General features: G+C 36.7%; 1 protein-coding gene across 3 annotated transcripts; it reads right to left on the minus strand.

Moving 5' to 3' along the window:
- Positions 1-8,766: 8,766 nt before the first annotated feature.
- Positions 8,767-27,298, minus strand: LOC122036550 (paired amphipathic helix protein Sin3-like 3). 3 transcript variants are annotated; one of them, XM_042595901.1, is made up of 23 exons: positions 26,903-27,298; positions 26,253-26,414; positions 26,013-26,181; positions 25,838-25,936; positions 25,587-25,757; positions 25,089-25,398; positions 24,414-24,547; positions 23,398-23,473; positions 23,296-23,310; positions 22,880-23,124; positions 22,629-22,783; positions 22,333-22,457; positions 21,939-22,193; positions 21,119-21,766; positions 20,939-21,030; positions 10,635-11,264; positions 10,464-10,564; positions 10,235-10,373; positions 9,992-10,144; positions 9,603-9,775; positions 9,424-9,535; positions 9,170-9,329; positions 8,767-8,993 (listed from the first exon to the last, which is right to left on the minus strand). In XM_042595901.1, exons 1-22 carry the CDS (start codon positions 26,944-26,946, stop codon positions 9,186-9,188), a joined length of 4,152 nt encoding a protein of 1,383 aa, XP_042451835.1. In that variant the 5' UTR covers positions 26,947-27,298; the 3' UTR covers positions 8,767-8,993; positions 9,170-9,185. The 3 variants fall into 3 exon arrangements, with proteins under 3 accessions (XP_042451835.1, XP_042451834.1, XP_042451833.1); XM_042595900.1 differs by having other exon boundaries at positions 23,281-23,310; XM_042595899.1 differs by having other exon boundaries at positions 23,269-23,310.
- Between the last annotated feature and the right edge of the window lie 77 nt (positions 27,299-27,375).

A 27,375-nucleotide genomic window follows, 5' to 3' on the forward strand; every position in this document is an offset into this window, starting at 1 on the left:
TCTTAGTTTTTCTATCTCAACTAAAACAAATTGGACTTCTTGATCATTAACATTTTTTTTATATTAATCCTTTATAATGAAATTATATTAATTAAAATATTTTAACATTAAAATAGAGTCATTAGTAATTAGTAAAGTCATTAAATTATTTGAGTTTTTGAAAATCCGAATTGTTTAGATTTTCGAGTGTCACCCTTACGATTCCCTACGAAAAAAATTAATTTAATTTAATATTATACTTATCTTAGTAAAAAAAAGCTAAGAAAAGTATATTTTTTAACATTGTCGACCTAAAATATTTATAGAAGCTTCTTTGATCATAGTATTGTCAATTATAAGATGTGGGACTAAAAAGAATTATTTTTTTTATATAAAACAATCAAAGAAAATTAATGATGAAAAAACTTTATAATAATATGATGCAGCTGAGTCTCAAACTCTAGATCACTAATTGTTTCGCTTGTGGAATTATTAATAAATCTTGAAATTATTTTTAGTATGAATAGAAAAAAAAATATTAACCTAAATTCATTTTAGGCTTCAGTAAAGGAGGGGAATTTTTAATAAAATAGTAAGATTATTAATGAGATGAAAATATTAGAAAATAAATCACCTATAAATAATAAAGCGTTTTTTTTAAATCACCTCTTGCTCCCTTTTTATACTATTCATATTACTACTTATTTTTTCTGTAAGAATGACAATTTATTCCTTTTACGGTTTTACATTTTCTAATTATCATTAAACATCATCATTAATTGGTGTGTTAAAGATCACCATTAATATCATTGATTATTTATCTTTAACATATTAAGAGCTAGTACTAGTATACTTCCCTTTCTTTATACAGATGGGTTATCTACTTAATGAGATTATTATTAATTAATTAACGTAAAGCAATGGCGACAAGCTAGGCATTGTCGATCGGGGACCTGAGGAATAACCACTCTGGACGATCGAGCATTATCGGTCAGAAGTAGTCACCCGTGAGTTGACTGACCGGGCTTTGCAGGTCGGGAGTGGCCACTTGAACAAGTGACTCGGAATAACTATTCGGAAAGACCTGCCCTTACCTTGTCGATCGGGACCTAGGGACTGATCGCTCTAGAAGACTAGGTTTCTCAGTCGGGGAGTGGCCACCTGAACGAGTGACTTGGAATAACCGCTCGAGAAGATCGGGTCTTGTCGGTCGGGAGTAGTCACCCAAATGAGTGTTGACTGAACCATGTTCGATCGGCGGGATTTGAGCTAGTCATATCCCAACTAAAAAAGTTACCAGCACTACATGTCTACAAAATGGTAGACATGAGTCTAGACTTTGAGAAACATCCTCTCAATGCAAGACACCTCACTATCGAAACGAAATCGGTTCCGAGCTTGCCATACAAGAAAGATCACACAAGTTGCAGCTAAATAACGAGCATTTGTCAGTCGATCTTTGCCTTGGATTGCCTCCGGAAAACTCTAAACAAACTTCCCACCGTGTAGACGGTTGATCGGATACCCAACCATTTTCGAACATTGTTCCAAAGTTGTCTCGTGATTGGGCAACGAAAGAAAATATGATTACCCAACCATTTTCCGAACATGGTTGATCAGGTGGATTCTTAGTTCGCCACTAACAATCAGTGCTTAATTGTGTGTGATTTTACCGTTGTATCCTAGGAAACAGACGACCGGAGAGAACCTCTAAGCACAGCCGGAGGTGAGACGAATCTGTTTCAAGGAAACTGTGTTGAACACAGGCCTCAGTATCTTAGTTAGCAAATTTTCTTCCCGATTCTACGATCAACTCCTAATTCTACTACGTACCGCATCAACTCTGCAACTCGGACCACCGGAAGCTTTGCAGAACCAACCCCGCTAGCAGCCTAAGATTATCCACTCAGATTATCTCAACAAATAAGTTAGAATTAATTTTATATAATTTTAATTCTGTAATTTTTTCAATATCTTCGGCAACAAATTGCTCAACACCTCCTTCTCACTGCACAATTTTTTCATGAATGTAGATCAGCTTCTTGATCAAAAGGAAGGTCGACGCTTTGCATTGCAATTGTCAAAAAATCTGTACCATGTACCCCTAGGGTAAGTTTGGTTCAAATTATCATATATAACCTTGGTTATATAATTATCAGATAATCACATAACCAAAGTTATGAGAAATAAAACATAACTAAATATTGTTTGGTTCAACATAAGTAATGCAACAAAAACTTGTTGTTTAGAAGGTTTTAATGAATAATTTAGTTTAATATTTTACTGTATTACCTTTAGTTACAAAACCAACTATACATAATAATAATAATAATAATAATAATAATAATAATAATAATAATAATATATTATTATTATTATTTAAACTCTACGTTTTTCTTATTTTTATATTTTTTTTACTTTGTGTTTTTTTACTTTTCTTTTTTTTTACATTTTTTATTTTTTGTTTTTTTTGTTTTTATTATTTTTTATGTTTTTAAATTTTTTATTTTTTATGTTTTTTTAAATTTTTATTTTTTAAAGTTTTTTCTATTTTCTATTTTTATGTTTTTCTTTTTTTTTTTTACATTTTTTTATTTTTTATTTTTTTACGTTTTTTCTATTTTTTACATTTTTTTTTATTTTTTTAGTTTTTTTATTTGTTTACGTTTTTCTAATTTTTTTAATGTTTTTATTTTTATGTTTTTTCTATTTTTTAAGTTTTTATCAGACGGTATTTTTGGTAAAAAAATTGTTAACCCCAAAATCAAGAAAAATCTCAAATTTTCGAGGGTTTCCGATTCCGGGTTGATGCCTTTTTTGCTGACGTATTGGGCATGGAACATTAATTGGGAATTATCGATTACCTAAACCAAACAGAGTTTTTATTGATAACCTTGAATGGATAATTAACTAAGGTTATCAAAAAAAACCCTCAACCAAACGCACCCCTAAGATAATAGTAATGCACCCAACAAACTCACAACGAATCCTTCTTAGTTTGGATGTTCCATAATGTCCGACATAATAAATCATTGTTCCATGCATGTAAGTCCTCAATATCGTAGCCTCCTTCGCCATTAGATAAGTCAATAGTGTTGGGATCTTAGATGGCTAGAGGGGGGTGAATAGCCTCTTTGAAAAACACTAAACAGAAATTTCTTCAAGAACTTTGTTAGCACAGCACAGCGGAAATAGAAAAACTAAAACGAAAGAAAACAAACACAGCAGACACAAGGATATACGAGGTTCGGGGATAACTTGCCCCTACTCCTCGGCGTGTCCGTAAGGAGGACGACTCCTTGATCTTTCGGTAGATCACACCCCGGACAAGATCCGGCTAAAGATGTCTCCTTCTCGGTGGAGCAACCTCTCAACAAAGTCTCAGATGATTATAGATTTAAGCACAAGACTTACAGTGGCTGAGAAAAATATTAAGATGAGCTTACAGCCACGCGGAGAAGAGAACAGAGCAGAGAGCGCACAATCAACCTTCTCAGCAAAAAGCTCACAGCTTCACCAACTTGCTTTCTCGAAGGCTTGATCACAAAAGACAGAGCATTCAGAATTTTTTTTTCTGAACTCCTCTTCTTCCTACTTATGTCTCTCTGCTCGTATCACCGCCGTCTGCAGAATCGCTGCTGCCAGCAAGGCGTAGCCAATCACCTCTCCTCCTCTTCTGATTCTCTGAACACATGCCAATGGAAATCACTGGCGTCTCTGGATACCAACCAATGGGTAGAAGTCAAACTGAGCAGCCCAATCGTAATCGGATTTCGCCAGTGAACGTTGATGCCCCAAACGTATCTGTTGCAGCAAATTATAGTGAAAAGGGTACTTGTCTCCTTCTATTAATGAAGCTTAATTTGAATCCAAACATGCGAATGTGACCTGCAACCTGCAAGCTAGAAAGACTCACAGCAGATGGTTAAAAACAGATGGTGAAGACAAATACGGCAATCACAAAAAGTACATGCAAAACAAACAATCACGTGGATCGGTGCGACCGATCCATGCTGGATCATCTCGATCGGTGCGGACGATCGAGAACTATCTGATCGGTCCCGGACCGATCAGAAGTTGACTTTATGCGCGGCTCGATCGGTCTGCGGACCGATCAGAACTATCTGATCGGTCCCGGACCGATCGGATAGCGTTCTTCCCAAATGTTTACGACTTCGATCGGTCTCGGCCGATCGGTATCATCCGATGAGCTGCGATCGATTTACGATCGGTGCGGGCCGTCGATGGCGTTCGGTAGCTGCGATCAATTCTGATCGGTCGGCGGGCCGATCGGTATAAATTTCCTGGATCGGTCCGCGACCGATCCGGTGTCAGTTTCCGGATCGGTCTGCGACCGATCCGACCTCTGACTTCGATCCGGGTCGAGCCCTCTCTGACCTAGTCCGGAGAAACGAGCTCCCTAGCTCTCTCCGACTTCATCTGGTCCTAGAGAACGAGCTACCGAGCCCTCTCTGACTTCGCATGCCAAGCTTCCTTCTTGGACTTTTCAACACCAGATGTCCGATCACCTTTGATCCATCTGGATTTTCCCTTGCCTGGCTTCACTCACCAGGACTTGCACCTAGCTTCACTCACTAGGGTTTTCACCTGGCTTCACTCACCAGGATTTCCAATCTGCCTGGCTTCACTCACCAGGACTTTCCAACTGCCTAACATCCCAGTTAGGACTTTCTCAATCAGGTCAACCTAGATTAGTAATTAATCTGAGTTAAATATCTGATACAAACTTAAATCAGTGTCAACAGCAAAACAACATCCAGGTCAGACTGTATCAACAAATAGTCACTCATGAGATCAGTGGATGCTTAGTAGACCAAACAAATGATCAATAAATTCTATAGAGCTTGTCAATCACCCTACTTAGAATGGGAATAATAGATAACCAATAGCATTCAAGCCATTGTAGCACTGATCGAACTAGCTCCAAGCGTCCCGCATAAAATAAAGTGTGCTTCGACCAAGAGATAATTTTCTTAGTCACTACATCAAGAAGGAATCCATAATTTGCAATCCAAAGTTTACCGCAACTAAAGAAACATCAGGTACCTAAAGAAGAAGATACCCTCTTTAAAATCCGTATTTTGTAGAAACTCACCTTTGTTCTTTCATCAACACCCACCATGTACATATTGGATTTCAACGGGTTAGCTTGAAACCCTGCTTTGTCCCCAAATTCCTTCAAACAATTGGTGATCATAGAGATGGTGGATGCATCCACCCTTATAAGTATCAAAAGATCATCGGAATATGCTAAATGGGTGGCATGGGTTGCTTCATACATAGGATGGAAGTGAGAATCTTCTTGCTTTGATGCTACCTTCAATTGCTACGAGTATCTCTAGACAAAATCTAAATAACAAAGGAGAAAGTGGATCGCGTTGCCACAAGCCAAGCCGCCCACTAAAGAGTCATATAAGCCATCATTAAGGCTAATATAGTATGAAATCATAGTAATGCATTCGTAGATCCAATCACGAAATTATAGGGGAAAATCATGATCAACAAAAGTCGCCATAAGAAAACCCCAATCTATAATATCAGAAGTCTTTCTCAAATCCACCTTGATCATGCATCGAGGAGAATTCCGCTTAAGTGCATATTTCCGAATTAACCTTTGAGCTAGATGAATGTTCTCACCTATGGAACAGTCTTGGACAAAAGTTGCTTGTGTCGGATCCAATAAACAATCCATGACTCCCTCTAAGCGCCCCTCTAGTATTTTAGAGATCATTTTGTAGAAAATCTTACAACAAGATATGGGCCAATAATCATTAATACCGGATGTATGATTGGATTTTGGAACCAATGTTATCAGTGTGTGGTTCCATTGTTTGAGTAGTTACCCATGTAGAGAAAATTTATGTACTGCATTTATGACTTCGGCACTCACTATTGTTGGATATTGGGGCCTAAATGGACCAATACGATTTTGAGGAGGAAAAATCGGAAGTCATCAATTGTTGAAAGTCGTAATTGACTTCAAAATTGAAATCTACGTTTCGCGTAGATAGATTTAGACTATTAATTTGCTCAAAACCGATTAAGGGTGAATGAGAAATTAATGTTCAAAGTCGGCCCAAAATAACGTTGGTTATTCATTAAGGAAATGCAAGAGAGAATAGTCCCACATCGAAAATTTCCGATGTACATTCCTTACTTATTAATGATGTTGAGTTATTGGAGTTAACTCAGAAAAGTACCAGGTACTCTCTGCTCAGGGGCGAGCAGGTGCTGCGAGGAGCATTGAGGAGCTTAAATTTATGCTCCATGTGACATTGCAGTGCCTACATGGCACTCGGGTGACGTGTCAGGCTAGTACCTGACATGGCAGTGCCTATGTGGCATCCTCGTGGGCAAAGGGAGATGACTGGACAGTTGGTTGGGCAAACGGATGGCAGCCGTTGATCAACGTTGATCAAAGAAGTATGGTGGATCGCTTGTGATGCGATCTAGAGCGTTGGATCACAATGAGTCACGATCTGACGGCTTGGGATGAGACATGATCTGAAGCATCGGATCAATGGATCCAGATCCGATGGCTGATAGATCTGAGGGTCACAACTCTTAGATCTGATGGATGAGATTAAAGGGGCTATGTGAAGGGGTAACATTGCCCAGATTAATCCACCCAAAGGTCACACCCCTCCCTAAAGCCTCTTCCTTCTGTATAAATAGAACCCTCCAGATTGGAATCAAATCACTCAACTTAATCTTCTCTTCCTCAAGTATTCACTCACTCATCTTGTGCATTCAAGAGTCCAAGAAGCCTACGAGAAGGTTCGCTGGTCTCGGAAGTCGGAGTGCTACGATTCCGAGACGATTGTCGTCGTTGTATCTTGGGAACGAATTGCAACAATCCGTTAAGCACCGTAGCGGAGCAATATCGTTTACGGAGATAGTGTCGAACACTAGCCTCGACGATCAGTTTGCATACTCCGGAATTTACCGGAAACAACAACTATGTCCCAAGCGAAGGTGTAGAACTTAGTATTGTATCCATTCGAACTTGAGGTTTTGTCCCTCCCAATGCTAAAGATAGCAGCTCGTATCTCCTCGGTTATGACCGCTTGAACTAGTATTGCCCCTGCATACTAGACAATTTGCAACTTAGTAGCCCCTTGCTATGAAGAGGTAAAATCTGCTCATTTATGCCCAATAGCTTTTAAAAATGTCCCACAAACTTTGTTGTGACCTTCCCAAGGTTGGTGGTCTGCTCTCTGAACTATTTGGTGATGATGATAATAACATTCCGCTTATTATTACACTAAGCTTGTTTGGCCCTCGAAGCTTCCTCCAAAATGTAATAAGGTATGACCCTTTAGGTGTAGAGACATAAAGGGAAAAATAGAAAATAACCGTAATTTTCCCCCATACAAAATTAGCATATTTGAAAATTTTGTCATATATGAATTTTTGGAATATATAAAAATTTTCACACATATGAACTTTCAGCATATATGAAAATTTTAGTACAAAATATTTTGCAAATATGAAAATTTAAGCACGAATTTTTGTTATATATGAAAATTTTGACACATTAATTTTTAGAATATATGAAAATTTTAGTTTCGCATATATGAAAATTTTAGCACATATGGAATTTTTCTCATATATGAAAATTTTAGCGAATTTTTTCACATATATGAAAATATTTGAATATGATAAAATATGAAATTTCTAATTTTGATTTAATATTCGGGATAATCGTAAACCCCTAATAATAATAATGATTATTATTATTATTATTGAAAAAAAGAACAAACTGTACACATGCAAATGGTTTAGGATAAGTCGACAAGTACTGTTCGGTAATAAAATTTGATATAATTTTAAATTTGAATATTGGTATAGTTAAATATATATTTTAGGATAAATTAATTAAAGTATCCTACCAACAAAGTGGTCCCTTTTGTAGAAATTAACTTATTTTAAAATATGAAAGGTTGTGTGCTTGCAATTTACTCGGCCGGTTAATACTTAACAGAATTGCAAATATGCTTGTGGTGATAAATAGGTGATGATTATTTGGTTTTACGTATGAGCAATAAATAGGTCCAAGGAAAATTTATTATTTGATATACTAGTCGGTATCTTAAGATTATCTTTATTTGAATTTATTATTATTCTTCATGTTTTAACACATTATGTGAACTGTTTGTTTGATTTTTCAACAACCAATAATCCTATATTTTTAAAGCCTTATTACACTTAATGTTTATTTAATTGCGGTTTAAGTATTAAAGAATAGCTATTTACCCTTGGTAGAAGTTTTAAATCAATGAGTTGAACTTGACCAAAGGTTCTGGTTGCTTGAGAAACTTTGTTGAAATGATAAAATTCCAAAGAAAAATCATTAATTTTTATTCATAATTAATAATTATAGTTGCATGATTAAATTGACCTATTTATTTCTTAAATAAAAAAAGTCATCTTAGATCAAACTACATTAATTAATTATATTTTTAAGAAATATTTAAATACTTTAATGGGCAAGAAACTCTTTTGTTGTTTACATTTATGATTTGTGCAATTTAACAACTTGTATCATAATTATCTATCTTTATGGTTATCGTTTCAATATCTTTATCAAACGTAACAATTGATTGAATCATTAGCAAAGCAAAAAAGGAAAAAAAAAAACTATTAAAAAAAAATTAAGAAATCTATTGATTAGGCTAATAAAAGCCTTCCCCAAGTAAATAACAAGTGATTTCTCCCTTATTGATTGTTCTAAATCCTAGTTAACTTTAACAACAAAATTCTTTTAAAATTTAAAAAAAAAACAACCTAATAACTTTCTTTTTACAACAGAGTTTCCCTTGTAAAATAGGAGTATGAACAAGAGAGAAAATTAAGGATTACATATGTACAAATTTGTAATGCCAACAGCCATAGAATTATCTATGTACAATGCTGACATATGTGCCAGAAGTCCAGCAAAGAAAATTCATCATGGTTGCTGGAAAAATCATGATCCATTTCTAATTCACCACCTGAAGGATGGAAAATTTTGAGGAAATTGAGAGGTAAATGAGCAAACTATAGTTATTTTGTAACTCTTTTGCAAAAATATGTAATTGCATTAAGATCTGTGTGGTCATATTCTAATAACTGGGGTAATGAAATTGAGTTGAGGAATATTTGTTTTTCTTTGTGGTTTAAGTCTTACCTCATCTGGCATTGCATTAAGATCTGGACATGAAACTGGAAACAAAATTGTGGAATCGATGTGCTTTAGCGTCGTCTGCTTGTGTGGGTTCTTTGCTTGAATATCTTGTTCTCTTTCTCATTCGAAGCAATAAATCCTCAGTATCTAGCACATAAGACACCTAGGAAGAGAGGGGGAGGGGAATAAAGCTAAACTAATCACATGATTGATACAATATTAATCTAAAAATTTCAACTAAAAGCTCAATCAAGTACCTTTGATGAATTGCATGCTATCTTGCACTCCAAGCCATTGGTAACTCGAATCCCGTTCATGGCTTTGGAAGTAGCAGAATACTCGTCGCCATCCACATTTTTGCGCTTATTCCTGCAAAAAATTTTGGTAAGAACATGGAGTATGGTAAGAATTTGAGTTCGTTGTTGATGATATTCACCTCCTCATGAAGACACCTTGCAATCTTTTCCTTACTGGAACGCTCGAGAGAAAGTCATTGTACAAGTAAGATGAAAAGTTGGGGTCTATTGCAACAGCAGTAACATCAGGTTTTTCATGTCCATAGTCCATAAGTTGGATTGATAGTCGGGTTACATCTGAAGATTGTGAATACTGAAAGAAGAGAGCAATTACTTAACTAGTGACAGAGTACAGGAAGATAGCAGTTGGAAAAGTAATGTTTGCGTATGTTTTTGCTCTTTAACCAAAAGGGAATGCTACAAAGGATAGTTTCACATATGACACTTAAAATTCACTTGCAAACCAACTTATGATGAACCAAGGATGAAATTGCAAATGGAAATTTGTCAAACAAATGAAGCAACTCACACTTTCAAATCTGTATATACTTTCATCATGCAGAAGAACCCGGACATTTTCATTATAAACAACATCTGAATGCCTCCCAGCTCGCCTTGATTTTTCATACAAGTAGAGATGGAGAAGCTTATTATTCATCTCATCTGAGAGTATTGCTTGAAGCTGGAAGAAGAAATAAAGATGTATCTATTTTAAAACAGGAAGATGTACTATTTTGATAACCACCTATTAATATGTACAAAAAGAGAATACCTGTTTAACAACTTTATAGATTAGCTTATCCAATGTAAATAGTACATAGGACTGCGTCCCAATAATAGCACGACAATCGTCTTCAAATTTGGTATTGTCAGCAGAACCATCAAGTAGATTGAATAGAGCGCTCATAAATCTGCAAAGTGAAATATGTTAAGTCGTCGTGCATAGAAATCTTAAAATCACAAAGAGAGAGAGAGAGAGTGGCAGTGTTAAGTGACAGTACTTGGCATATAAATCAGGATGGTTTGTATCTTTAGAATGTCTCCATTTATTTTCAGCAGCAGATGAATTTGTCTTAGCAGAGAGTATCCTTTCATACAATATCTGCAGTGAAGATTGCATGTTAGTCTACTATCTCAAAAATTAGCTAAAAGAATAATAAAGACTGTCTAACCTGATGAAGCCGAAACAACACGTACAATGAATCATTTCCATAAAATATCTTGGAAGATTTTTCGTGCTTATAATGCAATGCAGCAGGCACATGCCTAGCAAGAGGTTTCACAGTGTTCAGAAATCGTTCTGAATATGGTAATGATGTAATTTCCCCTTCAACATCATGTGCTTCAGTCATTCCTTCAGCTTCCTCTTCACTTTCAGCCTTTGGCTCTGCATCATCCTCTTCATGATCTTCATGGGAACAATCCTCACCATTACCAGATTCACTGCCGGACACATCCTCACCAGCCTCTGATGCATTTTCACTGGCCTCAGTGGATCGTTCAGGACTTTCTTCATCCTCATCATCAGCATTATTCTCACCTGCAGCATCACCACATCCAGGCGTGACTTGGTACTGTCTGCTAGTAGAAATATCTTTCTGCTTAGCAGCTGCAGTTACAGCAGCATCTTCATAAGCTACAAAATTATCCTCAAAATCTCCAGTAGGTGACAATTCACCTTCTTCTCTTTCAATCTTAGAATTCTTAACGAAAATAGAACTTTCAGTAGGCTGGAAATCTTTATTACACCCAAAACTGCCACCACAATTTGCAGATTCAATTGGCCTTGAAGAGTGTCCACCCTAGTTATTGAGTTCCAGATGAAATTATCATCTATAAGTATAACATCAAAGTTCTCTTATAAGTGTAAACATCACAAGGATTCACGCATACACATGGTTGACAAAACAAACCGTATTCTAAAAAAAGTGGTTTAGGTGGCCAAATAACAGCTACATATACAATATCTCAGGAAAGTGATGCCTACGTGTCTGCCTAAGCCATAGATCTCTCCAATTTGTCCATCCTTCCAAAAATAAATATGAATCACCATCTTACTCAGATTTGGCTATGAGTATCCAATGCTGATGCAAGTATTTACATGGTTATTCTTAAAAAAGCATACACAATTAATAAAATATCGAGTGTCAACTCAGAATGTCAGAGTGTTAGCATCTAAAACCGGTATAACAACAACAACAACCAAATCCTATCCCACTAGATGAGGTCGGCTATATGGATCATTTTACGTCATTGAGCTCTATCTCCTATTATATCATTATCTATACTTAAATAAATTTTATCTTTATTGTTGCTAACCAAATCTTTTTTTGGTCTTCCTCTTCCTCGTTTGATGTGTGTGTTTATCATAGTTTTACATCGCCTAACTGGAGCATTTATTAGTCGTTAAGTACATGCTCATATCATCTTAAATGTGTCTCTCGGAATTTTTTCTCAATAGATGTAACTATGACTTTCTCTCTAATGCTCTCATTTCTTATTCTGTCCATTCTCATATGTCCACACATCCACCTTAATATCCTTATCTCTACAACTCTCATCTTCTGCTCATATGCTCAAGTCATAGCCCAACATTTAGCTTCATATAACATAGCAAGTCTACCTGCGGTTTTGTAGAATTTTTCTTTAAGTTTTACAAGTATTTTACGTTCACATTAAACACCCGATGCTCTCCTCCATTTCAATCAACCTGCTTGTATTATATTTAAGATATCTCTCTCAATCCCTCCATCATTTTGCAAAATGATCCTAAATATCCAAAGCTCTCAGTTCCAAACAACTCATCATCTCCAATATTAACAATTATCTCATTATTATTGGACCGCGTTAACCGGCTAGAAGGGGCTTGAATAGCCCTGTAAAAAATAAAAATAACCCTTCTCGATCTTTCGAATAAACACTTGCATGAATAAAGTAAACAAATAAAACAGGAAAGAAGAGGCAAAGGGGTTTTACTTGGTTACAACCGAGGAGGTGGTTAATCCAAGGAAGTTGAGGCGCACTAACTATCTCCTTCAGGCGGAGAAGCCACTTACAACATTTAAGCATAGAAAATAAAGAAGCTAAACTACAAATGAAGTGCACAAGTGTTGGAAATGCTAATTGCTTGTATGTACTCTAGCTTCTGGACCAAAGCTGTATTTATAGCCTTGGTCGGAGCGCCTGGAAGGGTTCCAGGCGTTTGGGAGGGGATAAAACTTTATCCCCGACGCAACGGTCAGCGTCCACGTCATTCTGGATAGAATCAGCATTCTGGGCGCCCGGAATGGTTCCGAGCGCCCCGGACTGTTACGGGCGCCCCGAGTGGGGAAAATCAACCTCATTGACTTTTTCAGCCCAAGTCTTCTGGTCCGGCTCCGTTCGCCTCGGTCCGGGTCTTCCGCTTACTTGGATGATCTCGGCTATCCGGAATAGGGCTCACCCAAACCCAACTTCCGGCCTTCTCGAGCAGGCTTCCGCTCCGGCTTCTCGTCCCTCGGAATCGTAACGTGCTTCCTTCTCGTCCGCCAGCGTACTCATCTGCAGCTCTTCGTTCCTCAGTCGCACCGAGCCCGTCGGCTCTCTCCCGTGCCGACCTTCTCGCTAGCTGTGTCTCCCTTCTCGCTAGCTGTGTCTCTTGCTCCCCGAGCAATCTTCCACTCCGGTTTCTCGTCCCTCGGAACGAGCGCACGCTTCCTTCTAGTCCGTCGAGGTACTCTTCCGCGGCACCTAGTCCCTCGAACGCACCGAGCTCGTCGGCTCTCCCCGTGCCGTCCTTCTCGCTAGGCACGTCTTCCACTCGACTTCTGCTCCTAAGTTCTTGCACCCTTAGACACAGGGTTAAAACACCACATGACCTAACTTAACTTGTTGATCACATCAAAACAACCTTGGGGATCCAACAATTATGCCTAATATTATTAAACCTAAATTTCATATATTCTATCATTATTCTACTATATCTAAAATCTTTCCTTTCTAGTGTTTCACGCTAAGATTCTAGTTTAGCATTTACTTCTTCACGTGTTTCATTTACCAAAATAATATCATATGCCAACAAAATGCACCACGATACTGTGTACTGAATGTGTGCAATGAGTTCATCCATAATTAGTGTAAAAAGTTATGTACTTAGAACTGATCCTTAATGTAATCCTATCTTTATTGGAAATACTTCAGTTACTCCGCTCTTTACTCTAGTCGTTACATCTTCGAATATATCCTCAATTAGTTCCATATATGTTACGCTAATACCTCTCTTTTCTAAAATTCTCCATTTATTTTCTCTTAGGACTTTATCATAAGCTTTTTTCCAAGTTAATGAATACCATGTGTAGATCTTATTTTTACTCCTGATATTTTTCAATTAATTGTCTAAGAAGATGTATAACTTTTATTATCGACCTTCCAGGTATTAACCCAAATTGATTTTCGATCACCGTAGTCACCTTAATCTTTTTTCTATTACTTTTTTCCAAAATTTCATGGTATAACTCATTAGTTTAATACCCCTATATTTTGCACAATTTTGTACCCCTTCTTATTAAGGGAACTAGAGTATTTATCCTCATCAGACATTTTTTTCATTTTCAATATCATATTAAATAATTTTATAAGTTATTCAATACTTTATTTCCCTAAGCACTTCCATACCTCTATCGGAATATCATATGGTCCAACAACTTTTTCATTCTGCATCCCATTTAAAGCTTGTTCTACTTTTGAAATTTGAATTCTACGATAAAAATTTAAATTTCTATGCTCATTTGACTTACTTAAATTACCTAAGTTAAGTTGATCGCCTAAACCTTAATTAAAAAGTTAATGAAAACATCTCTTCCACTGCTCTTTTATTTCTCCATCATTTACTAGTACCTTATTACATTCATCTTTAATACATTTTATTTGGATAAAATCTCTTGTTTTCCTTTCTCTCACTTTAGCTATTTTATAAATATCTCTTTCGTCTTCTTTTGTATCCAATTTTTGATATAATCGTTCTAAAATTTCATTCTTTACTTCATTCACTACTCTCTTAGCTTCTTTCTTGGCTATTGTATATTTTCTTAAGTTTTTCCGTTCTTACAAATATATAATTCCTTGTAATCTATTTGTTTTTCTTTCACTTTCTCTTGTACTTTCTCATTCCACCACCAAGATTCCTTACTTAATGATGCATGCCCCTTTAACTCACCAATACACTCTTAGCTATTATTTTCAATTTTGATATCATCCTATCCCATGTTGTATTAGAATCACTGTATATTTTACCTAATGTTTGTACTTCTACCTTCTCCTTAAATATACTTTGCTTCCCATCCTTTAACTTTTACCACTTAATTCTAGGAGTCGTATATATTTTCTTTGAGGTGTATATCCAATACTACTAATCTATATTGGATAGTTAAGCTTCTCTGAGGATGCCCTTGCAATCTTTACAAATCTTTTTATCTTTCTTCTAACCATAAGAAAGTCAATTTATGATTTATTATTCCTATTTTTGAACGTAACTAAGTATTCTTCTCTTTTCTTAAAAAATGTATTAGCTAATATAAAGGCATATGCTATCGCAAAATCTAATATAGTTTCCTTTTCCTCATTTCTCGTTCAAAACTCATAACCCTCATGTACCCTCTCATATCCCTCATTTTTTACTTCAATGTGCTCATTTAGATCACCTCCTATTAAAATCATTTTATTTGACGGAATATTTTGTAATATTTCATCTAAGTCGTCCTAAAACCTTGATTTGGTAGCTTCATCTAATCCTACTTGCGGTGCATATACGCTAATTATGTTCATAGTTTCTTTCGCCACTATTATCTTAAGGACTATAATTCTATCCTCTTTTCTAACTACTTCTATAACTTTATCTTTTAATGAACTATCTACACCAATATCCACTTCATTTCTTGCTTTACTCTTGCTTGTATATCATAATTTAAAATCCAGTATGGAGGAAAAATATAAAAATAGTCTAAGTATCAGGAATCACTTAGGTTGATCAATATGGATTTCTATAATAAATTGACCATAGATTGGTATTTAATTTTATTATGTGGAATTATAAACGGCAATAAATTATGTAGGATTATAGATGCATCATTGAAATATTATATTTCATTACAGTTGGTTGTGTTATGCATTTTTATCAATATAATAATTTAAAATATTTCTTAATATGGGCAGGATGTACTTCCACATGCATAATGGAGTACATGCAAAGAATTTAATTTATTTTGAATGCCATGATAAATTTACAGAACGTCAACGGGAAAAACTTGTAAGTCAAATGTTGACAGTTCCTGCAGGTGTTTTCAAAAGAACAGAATCCATATATATATTGAAGAACAATAGATTTGTTATTTGGTCCAAGAACCTCATTTGATTGAACAAAATAGCTGACAGATTGACCAATGTGATATATCATCTAAAGGCAAAACTAAGCAAAAGCTATTTGTTTCAGATTTCGGGTAGATCTGAAATTCCCACAATGGCTGACAACTATAATATGCTAAAAAAAACAAAAATCAAATCCTTAGGTGTCTGTATCAACTTTCCAATGAAGACTACAGAGATATTGTCAAATAAATAAAAAGAGTTAAATTAATTAAAGCATTTATTCTTTTTCCTTCTTGCAAAAGGATCCTTAATTTATAAAACGAATTATTCAAACAACAAAGAAAGAACCCATATGTTATATGCCAGAATTTTACAGCAATTGAGATGTATTAGCTATAAAGGGGTGAGTTTGCAAGGGTAAATGTCTGCACTTGCAAAAGAGATGGGGATTCAGAGAAAAGAGCTATGCATGGATGAGAGAAAAGTCTAAAGGACATTAGCACTCTCCAAAAATAAGGTGGCATGCAAACTAAGGAAATGGCAATGAAAGAGTTATGATGTTGAATAAGATACCCAAAGAAAGCTCATTAGAAGCAAAATAGGAAATACTTTATAACAAGAAAAAAGATCTATTGTTCTGTATTAATATTTGCAAATATTTCTCCATGGCATAGACCTAATGAAGAACAGAAATAGACCCTTACAATGCCAGTTTCACAACTATGCATTCCTGTTCTATTCTTACATAATTTTACCAAAACATAACAGAACAGTCTGTTGGATCCCGTGATTATTTTGATGTGATCAACTAAGTTAGGTTAGGTCCTGTTTGTTATTTGATCCATGTGTTGCAGGAGTTTAGGAGTACAGGAAGTCGAGCGGAATATGCAGCTAACGAGAAGGATGGCACGGGAAGGGAGTCGATGGGCTCGGTGCGTCCGAAGGACGAAAGAGATGCGGAAGAGTACACCGATGGACGAGAAGAACGTGTGCGGCGTTCAAGGGACGAGAAGCCGGGACGGAAGCCTGCTCGAGGAGAAGGCCGGAAGTTGGGTTCGGGTGAGCCCTATTTCGGTTGGCCGGAATCACCCAAACGCGTGAAGCTTCGGAAGTCAAAACAAAGGAGAAAGCAAGCTGGAAATGAAGCTCAAGACGCCTTCATCAAGTATTGGAGGCGCCTTCATGCTTGTTTGAGGCACCTCAACCCTGATCAAAACAACCGTTGTCGACTGGATAGAGTTCTATTCATTCACCCGAGCTGAGGCGCCTTCGACCTACGGGATAGACTTTCCAGGGGCCATAAAAGGACCCCTGGACCTAGGAATGATCATCAATCAAGTAATCAACTCTGTAATCAATTCCTAGCAACCCTTGAGCTCTCTAAGTGTGTAAAAGGCTTCTCCGCCTTCAGAAAAGGAGACTTTTAGTGCGTCATTCAACCGCCTTGGATTAATAACCTTCTTGGTTGTAACCAAGTCAATTGTTGAATCTTTTTTCCTTCTTTACTGTTATTTTTTATTTTATCGTTGCTTTTATTTTTGAGTTGAAAGCTTTGAGGAGGGTAGTTATTATTTTGCAGGCAATTCACCCCTCCCCTCTTGCCAGTCCCGCTGCACCAACAAGTGGTATCAGAGCCCGACAGCCTCAGAAGGACTAACCACCGACTAAAGCACAAAGATCAAGACGATGGCCGACGCGAACATTCATCTTCCGAAGTTCAACGGAGACTTCGCTACGTGGAAAGCCGAATGGAGGTATTCTTTAAGACTGAATTTGATATACTTTTAATAATGAAATATGGATATACAGCGCCAAAAGACAAAGAAGAATACAACTGGACGAAGAAGGAGCAAGCCGATTTCGTGGCTAACGGAAAGGCGGAATTTCACTTGCTCAGCGTTCTGCCGCCCCATGAGGTAAGTCGGATCAGAAGCTACGACTCCGCTAAAGACCTCTGGGATAAATTCCTGGAGCTCCACGAAGGCACCTCAGAAGCGAAGTTAGCAAGGCGGGACATCCTCCGGACTCAGCTGACGAATCTCCGGATAAACACCGGCGAGAAGGTAGTGCAACTCCAAGCGAAAATCAAGGAGCTGATAATGCAACTGACAAATCTCGACGAATCGGTAACAAACCGAGACTCTATCTGGTATACGCTCAACGCTTTCCCTAGAACTCCAGAGTGGGCGTCCTTAGTAGATGTTTATTACATCTCTAAGGACTTTTAGGTAAGTAGTTTAAAAAGTTTATTTTCTACTTTCGAACTTCACGAGTCTCGACTTGCAGAGCCTAAACAAGTAGAGAAGTCGAACCTCAACATTGCCCTACAAGCCGAAAAGGACGATCCCGACTCCGAAACATCGATCGAAGAAACGGAAGCGGCGCTATTGGTAAGACGTTTCAATAAATTTCTTAAAACTAATAAATATCGATTGCAGTCAAGGAAGAATCAGCGCAACAAAAGGACGGTCCGATGCTACAACTGCAACGAGGAAGGGCACATCAAGGATAACTGCCCCAAATTAAAGAAAAAGGACAAGGAAAAGTCTTGAAGACCGACGCCCTCTAAACGCAAGAGTTTGAAGGCTACATGGGATGAATCTTCATCCTCGGAATCTGAAGTCGAAGCCTTCTCAGGAGTAGCACTGATGGCCAACCACCTTTTTGAATAAACCAGCTCGGAGATGAGCATAAATGAAGGGGGAGGATTATCAGAAGAAGAAAGCTGTGACAAAGGGGAAGTATCACCAAGTGAGGTAAGTAAGGTACATGCTCCAACCCCTACTCAGTCTTTTCAATTTATCAAAGTGCTTACGAAAGATCTAGCAAAATTAGAAGAAAAAAAATGCTGAATTGAAATTGAAATTGAAATTAGCAAAAGCATGCCCCCTTGAAATGTATGATAATTTAAAATTAGAAAATAAAAAATTAAAAATTGAAATTGAAAAATTGAAGAATAATCATGCATGCTTAAATAAATTTCCAAAATCAAAACGTAGAACTTATGGAAAATTAAATTGGTATATTAGAAAACATCAGGGACAACTTAGAAAAGTTCCTAGAAACTATGTACCCCCTAAGTTTGTGGTTAATCCAGCAGGAAGGAACCTTTATTAGATTCCAAAATCTTTACTAGATTAAAATTTTTTTTTGAGTTAGAGCTTACAGCGAGAAAATTAAACAATGAGTTTCTTTATGAGGTTTTGTCTAAGGAAGTGGTTGTTGCTCCAATAACCAAGAAGGCCTAGTGCCTCGCCACAACCTGGAGTCAAAATATTGAAATAAAATGTTTAATTAACTTTCTGGAAAAGCATTAAAATTGGAATTAAATAATGCTTTAGAAAGTTTTTTTTAAACATTTTTTTTAATTCATCAAAAATATTTTTAAACTTAGAAAAATATTTCTTGCATAAAATTTTTACTTAGGAAAATTCTCAAATAATATTTTTTTTTACCTAAGTTAAAATTTCTTCTGAAATTAGAATTTTTTTTAATTTTCAGAAAATTGTCTTACCTAAGTTTTACTTGGAAAAATTCTTAAATTGTTTTTTTTTAATTCTTTCAAAAGACTTAGAATTTAGTTTGAACATGTTTTATACCCCGTTTTTGCTGTGATCAAAGGGGGAGAGATAGGCACAAGTTAAGGGGGAGTTAGAAATATTTTCACATTCCGTTTGAATTTTTGTAAAATGCTATTCTTTTCAAAAATTGGTGTCAGATAGAACTAAATTTTATGTTGCAATTTATTTTAATTGCAAATTTATGCTTAAACTGGTAGTTTAATCATTATTTAAATTATTACTTGTTTGTTTGACCCTAACTTGAACTTGGGTTGATGAACATCAAAAAGGGGGAGATTGTTGGACCTCGTGATTGTTTTGATGTGATCAACCAAGTTAGATTAGGTCCTGTTTGTTATTTGATCCATGTGTCTAAGTGTGTAGGAGTTTAGGAGCATAGAGAGTCGAGCGGAAGACGCAGCTAGCGAGAAGGACGGCACAGGAAGGGAGTCGACGGGCTCGGTGCATCCGAAGGACGAAAGAGCTGTGGAAGAGTACATCTGTGGACGAGAAGAACGTGTGCGGCGTTCAAGGGACGAGAAGAACGTGCGCGGCGTTCAAGAGACGAGAAGCTAGGACGGAAGCCTGCTCGAGGAGAAGGCCGGAAGTTGAGTTCGGGTGAGCCCTATTTCGATTGGCCGGAATCACTCAAACGCGTGAAGCTTTGGAAGTCAAAACAAAGGAGAAAGCAAGCTGGAAATGAAGCTCAAGGCGCCTTCATCAAGTATTGGAGGCGCCTCCACCTTGGAGGCGCCTTCATGCTTGTTTGAGACTCCTCAGCCCTGGTCAAAACAACCGTTGTCGACCGGATAGAGTTCTATCCATTCACCCGAGCTGAGGCGCCTTGAACCGCAGTTGGAGGCGCCTTCGACCTACGGGTTAGACTTTCCAGGGGCCATAAAAGGACCCCTGGACCTAGGAATGATCATCAATCAAGTAATCAACTCTGTAATCAATTCCTAGCAACCCTTGAGTTCTCTAAGTGTGTAAAAGGCTTCTCCGCCTTCAGAGAATGAGACTTTTAGTGCGTCATTCAACCGCCTTGGATTAATAACTTTCTTGGTTGTAACCAAGTCAATTGCTCAGTCCTTTTTCCTTCTTTACTGTTATTTTTTATTTTATCGTTACTTTTATTTTTGAGTTGAAAGCTTTGAGAAGGGTAATTATTATTTTGCAGGTAATTCACCCCTCCCTTCTTGCCGGTCCCGCTGCACCAACACAGTCAATGAGCTTTAATCTATTGAGTTGCAGAAAATTGAGAAAGATCTTTCAAATGCAGCTACCATTGAACAATATTGGTATTTATCAGCTTTTAGTAACTCTTATCAATACTCTGCGTTGAAAATTAGTGCAACAAATTGAGTAACCTTTGTGTCTTCCAATTAAGATAGGATAACCATTAATGTTAAATTCCACAATGTGAATCTGCTAACTCAGCTGAAAGGTTTCATACTGCACCAGTTGAGTGACAACGAGGCATATGACCTTGGCAAAACATGGAGCATACTGCCCTATTCTTGTAGCACAGTGCCATATATTTGGACTCAAACAAGCACAAAAAAACAATCTTATACCTCTGACGAAGGTAAAGTTTCACTGGTTGAACGAGGTTCACCTTGTAGCTCTGTTCCAACATTGACAGTTCTCAAAGATGCACCAGTTGTCCCTTCCAAATAAAAAACAGAAAATAAGAAAAAGGTAGACAAAATGAAATGTTCAAAACAAACTTTGGTCACTGCAAGTAGCACCTATACCTGTTATATTTTCTGGATTTGTTTGAGTGTCCACTTCCTCGACAGTGCTTGCAACATTGTTACCATCCGGCAACTCTTCTGCATGCACAGTTGCTGGAGAAATTTCATCAACAATAGGAGCACTAGCCTGCACAATTCCTTGATGTGGATCATTGATAAGATTTTCACCATGCCAAATGGCACAATCTACATCATAAGAATGATTTTCAGCAGCAATCACTTCTCCATTTACTAAGCCGGCCTTGCTTGAACCTGCTTGTTCGTGTAGAATATTATTTTGAGTTTTATTTTGCTTAATCACTCCAGGACTCCCATTGCTTTCAGCCAATTCTCTGATGCGGGTTTTGACAAAACTCTTTGAGTCTATATCTTGTCCATCTCGTACACCTTGATTTCGAATTGGAACACCCAACAGGGACTCCAAAACAGTACTCCATAACCTCATGACTTTGTCCAACTGGTCCGAAGATGTGCACACTTCTCCACTTGAATATTTTATGATTCGATATAAATCCTCATGGACATCTACATCTATATACTTAAATTCCATATTGGGAATAATCGGGTGCTTATTTTTAACAGAAACAGCAAGAAGAACATCCTCCTCCTTCATCTTATCATTTATTTCTTTAATCTCAGCCAGCAAAGCTGTTCAAGTAATAAAACAAATGCATTAACAAGATTGAAGAAAAAGAAAGACAAAATGATATAGAAGGTTTACATGTATGTTATCACTTCAATGAGGTATGAGACTCCTCTGAATGAAATATTTCTTCAAATACTCAAAAAATAACCATTAAAAGAAAAAATGATTACATACTTTTTGTGCTCAAGTTCTTTGAATCCTGTTGCTTGAAATAGAAACTGCGATGATCAAGTGACTTGTGATAATTCTTGGCATATATTTCTGACCAAACTTTATTGAAATCTGAGCGGCACCTAGACCATTCTTCTTGCTTTTGCTTCAGACGAGTTAATATGACTGGCAATGCAAGACTAGCATTTCTCTGAAGCACATCCATGACATCAAGACCATGGTCTCCATATAACCGTTCAATACATCTCAAATTTAGAGCTAGTTAAGAGGGAAAAAAAGACAGATTCAGATCAATGAAAAGAGAAGCATGTAGTTAAAGTAATGCAGTAAAATGATTAAATGAAACTTCAGCCACTTTATAACAGGTAACATATCCACAAAATTGTAACATACTAACATGTAAGATTTTCTTCACTGTGCATAGGATTATCTGATTTGGCAGGATCATGCATTATTTCCAGCAATTCCTCAACACGTTCAGTTGTTGCATTCACTGATTCCAATAGCATATCCATCTCAAATCTGCATGTGCATCATAATTCATAAAGAAAATGAAAGTCAATGAAAGACCAAGTGCAGAATTAAGAAGGTGCAAAGAACAAATATAGTCATAGTAGCAAGCCATCGTTTATAATTACAAAAGAGTAACTGAGATAAAGGAGAAACTAACTTGGAAAGGATTTAAGTCTGTACCTATCATCTTCACATCTAAATAAGCTTTCTTCATATTGATTTTTTCGCATGTGTTTGAAAGAATAATCCTCACTTCCAGAAGTCACCGACACCCAATGATCGTTTAGTACAGATTCTCCAAGTTCAGTTCTGTGGCTAGTAGGGGGTATAAGATACTGGCAAGCAATAAATCAAAGTATTCAACAATAATTTAAAATGAACTCATTTATAAACTGCATAAATAAAAACACAGTATTCAAGATAAAAATTACATTTTTGGGAAGAAGGCGGTAACTTGGAGTACATCGTTGACAATTTGAGAAGTCTAGCTCTGAAATTGGTTTCCATAAATTATATTTTTCTTTGTTTGAGCATAGAGTAGCCTTGTGTGAGATGCCTTTATCAACTCTTTCTCTTTCAGCGTGTCTTTCGTTTTCATGATCCTTCTCTCGTTCAACAAATTCACGATCCCTTTCTTTGTCTCTATTCTCTATTTTAGCTGGTCTACCCATATGCCCTTCATTGCACACATATAATTTAGAAACAATAATAAACTGAAAGAAAAACATATACTCGAAAGTCCTGAATTTGGGTGGACATAAAAATGTTCTTCAGCAAAAGAAAGAAAATAATTTCAATAGACACTAGAAAGAAATAAGACCTTTAGACATACTTTTGTTGAACACACCTTCTAGAAATCCATCTGCAGGAAATTACCAGAATATCTTGAGAAAAACACACACTAAATAGCTAGATGACTGGAATTCGAATGATGTATAGGCAGGGATACCTATATTCTCACAATGTGCTAAAAATTCATTAAAACCTTCCATGAGATCCTGATACTTTCCTAGGATGTCAGTTACCTGTAACAAGCATTAATTTTTAAGATATGAATTACTGTATTTTTCAAGTGCTAAGGGTCGTTGAAGAAAACAACAAACATATATATAATATTGGCAAGCATGTCAAGCATAATAGGATAGTCATAAAATAAAATTATTGTCCTTCCAAAAATTTATCATTATATTATTTATTTTCATTCTTTAGCAAAAAAAAAATTGAGACATATGTATCTATTTTTGTGTGTATGCACAGCATGATACACATTTTTGTACAACATAATAGTTAACCGAAGTCAGATACTAGAGAGCCACCTGTATTTGGAACAACAAAATAATTTATTTGCCATGTACTAGATTCTCTCTTTACTGGATTAGCTACGATGAGCTTCAAAAAACAAGCTAGAATTTGAAGTATAACATACAGGATGGTGCACATATGATGCTAATTGTTTGCTAAGAGATCTTTCAAATACAAACATCTTTTGTGAACTAAATATGCCAATACAATGGACAAGTGGTGCAGCCATTATACAGTGATGACAGTAATTCTGGAGATGGTATAAACTGTGGCTATAAAAATAGAGTTATTAGGAGAATATCGGGATAGGTAGACATCAAACAGATTAAAGTGATCTCTACCCCAACAACCATTAATTGCCCTCCACAGACTGGGCCATACAATATTTCTATGTTGGGTAAAATTTGTAATTTATCTGCTTAAAGCATTGAGATGACAAGTATATATTATAGTCTCTAGTTATTTTATGCACTGTATTATTTTAAGAAGCCATTTTTAAGAGCCAACCATGATAACAAGTAGTTTAAATATTAAAACTAAGAGGGAGACATAGGTTACAGCAATTGACAGAGTATTACAAAATCAAAATTGTTGAATGTCTAAGGCATTCTGATACTGGCATAGAGACCATACATATTGTTACTACCAAAATCAACTACTTACCAGATTCTTTAGTTCCGTTCTAGTTACTATTTCTTGGCTGTATATGTGAAGGCATTTCAAAAATTCCTGGTAGGTGTCAGGATGCAACTTTTCCTTCACTTTTTCACAGAAATTAAATTCTTGATTATATACACCTGCCACATGTTACATAGACATATAATTAGACAAGTGTAAGATATCCAACTAATTGAAAAAATAATCAAGTGATTTTAGTAAGCACAATAAATTCTCATTATACCATTGACCTAATAGTAAGGCATTGGTCAGATAGCATCTTTAACTCAAATGAAATCCAACCTGGTCACTTTTTCTTTCAAATTCAGGCCTAATCAAGCCAGACTTAACCAAAATTAAGCAAATGGACTATGACATCAAAGCACACACTCAAATCTCAGTTCCATCCAGAGAGGCATGTTACCTACTAAGCTACATTATTTCAATTTTCATTGAGACAATAATGAGTGAAACAGAATTTACACTCCATAATAATCTACAAGTGAATTAAACAACAAATGTCTGAAGAATAAGAATCAAGCATGGTTAATCACATGGCACTGCTCACGGATGTCGAAGATAGAAAAACAATAACATTGCGTAACAAGGTAAAATATAAAAGCATAAGAAAATTAACCAAATTAAATATCCCAATCAACAGACCAGCAATGTGAGACTTACTCTTCAAAGCATTTTTATCATCAAATGTTGAAGACGAAATGCTATACAGGATAGGGCCATCAGCTCCTTGTTGCATCGGTTCAGCAGTAGAGTCATCAGCTTTTTGAGAAGAAAGTTTATGCTTATGCTGTGTGTTATCTAAATCACCACTATCCAGCTCCAAATCCTCGTCTCGTTCATGATTTTTCCTGTCACTATCTTCCTTCCTGTCCTTTTCCCTATCTCGACGTCTTCTCTTTCTATCATGCTCTGTATCAGAACGATCCACACTAAAGTCACGGTCAACATGTGCTGCATGAGTCCTGTCCCTCTAGAAACCAAGATGAACTTAATTTAGTATAAAAATTGATGTGGACAAAATTAATATCTTTCTTAGAAAAACATGCACATGCACCAAAAGTGCAAGTGTTAATTAATATACAAAAGGAAACACTTAAAAAAAATACTTCCAGAAATCAATAATTCAACTGGATAGGAATTTGTGATGAATGCAGGTACCTTATCCACATGAACATGCCTTAATGTAGGCATCATATAGCTCCTGTCATCCCGACGTGAAAAAGTTCGACCACTATATCCATGATGCAATGCATATGTTGCTGACGCATCAGGCAAAAAATGTGTGAATTCCTCGAGCAAATCTTGATGATTTTGAAAAAGGGCAGCTACCTGGTAACATATTTAATCAACATGTTCAAATCACACTTGGTTGTAGATACAAAATACAACACTAACTACCAGAATAATACCTCTTCATGAACCTCATGGATTGACTTGTTATCCCTACGGTACATATTCAGGATATCTAAGAATGACTTATAAACATGTTCATCATTCTCGAAACGATTCTGCAATAGAAGAAATGCATCAAGGTGGGTGTCTCAATAATTATAATTCTAGAATAACCTTTTATTGTATATGTACCTTGATTTTATTAACAAAATCAATTGCCTCCTCAAACTCAATTGGTTTCTTTTCTTCTGGTAGCTTAATCTCATATCCCTTTGGCAAGAAGGTGTTAAACCCCAAGATTAGATCCCGATGCCCCTTAAATAACTCCTTCACCCTCGTAATAACTCCATTTGTATCGATCCTGCAAGGGTCCATAGTAAAATACGCATATATACATAAGCATGTCATTAAACCATAGGATAAATAGCAGACCTCTGGCTCTTGAAGTCCTTCATGACCTCAAGAAACTCATCGTATTTTTCTCTTTTGTCGTGAAATATATCCTTCACGGCCTTCAGATAGGCTAGGGCATCATTGGTCGTAAGCTTGGGAGCAGTACTATTAGCTGCTGGCGCCATATGGGTTTGCCCAGACCTGTGAGAAAACATCAAAATCATTTCAACTCTAGCAGATTGAAGCCCACATCATAGTATCATACCATTCCTAACTCAAAAGTGGCAATGACTGAAGGCGAGGAAAGTACAGGAAGCAATAACTAAAATGGAAGTGAAAGATTTATGTTCTTCCACCTTTCACGATCCACACAAATTTATGCCTATGGATTGCCAAATCCGAACAGAAATCGTGAAAGGATGGTCGTCCAAGAGACGTTTATCATAACAAAATGATCAAGGTCCAAATAAACCTACTTGCACAGGAAAAAATACTCATTTTTTCCTGCGTATCCTAGTTTCTCAGAGAACAAAGATCTAAAAAATTGAATTCCGCAGTTCAAAAAAAAATACAGAAAAATTGAAATCAGCCGACAAGACCAACCATCCAAACGACGAACAAACTAGACTTAATCTCAAGAAAACAAATCGCTCACAAGTTAATGATATGTAGAACTGGAAGAAACTCACGGATCCGCTCGGGAAACGTTAGGACGCTTTAGTTGCGAACCCATAAAAGCCTCCTTCCCCGGCCCTTTCAGAAAGCGAAGAAAGTAGCACGCTTACAAAAATCCCCCTTCCCCTCTACCCTAATGTGTCGATAAGTCAACAATAGAACCCGCAACCAACGCGATCCTCGATCTTCCTCCTCTGGCGCCTCCAATTACGATAGAACCGATGACAGAGCAGGAATTCGAGGGGATCAAGCCTCGATGCGAAGAGAGCCCGCACGAGAAGAGAATCAAGCGCCGTACAACCCAGAAAGGAGAGACAGAGAGGGCGACGATCTCTTCGTCGTCGCTGACAACCGACGGAGAACGAGGAGAAGAGGAGCGAGGGGGAAGCAGAGAGGGCTCGAAACTAAAACAACGTAGAGAAGAGAAGAGGTGAGAGCTCCCTTATATGTTAGAGGAATCATCGGAACTACCTCGGATCCGAAACCC

This window comes from Zingiber officinale, unplaced genomic scaffold (assembly GCF_018446385.1).
Source record: "Zingiber officinale cultivar Zhangliang unplaced genomic scaffold, Zo_v1.1 ctg174, whole genome shotgun sequence".
Classification (NCBI taxonomy): Eukaryota; Viridiplantae; Streptophyta; class Magnoliopsida; order Zingiberales; family Zingiberaceae; genus Zingiber; species Zingiber officinale.

Coding starts and splice junctions, on each gene's coding strand:
- LOC122036550 (XM_042595899.1), bottom strand. CDS start 26,946: ATGGGTTCGCAACTAAAGCGTCCTAACGTTTCCCGAGCGGATCC. Junction 25,937..26,012: donor ATTTTGTTAATAAAATCAAG/GTACATATACAA, acceptor CTTCTATTGCAG/AATCGTTTCGAGAATGATGA. Junction 9,536..9,602: donor CAAGGTGTCTTCATGAGGAG/GTGAATATCATC, acceptor AATTTTTTGCAG/GAATAAGCGCAAAAATGTGG.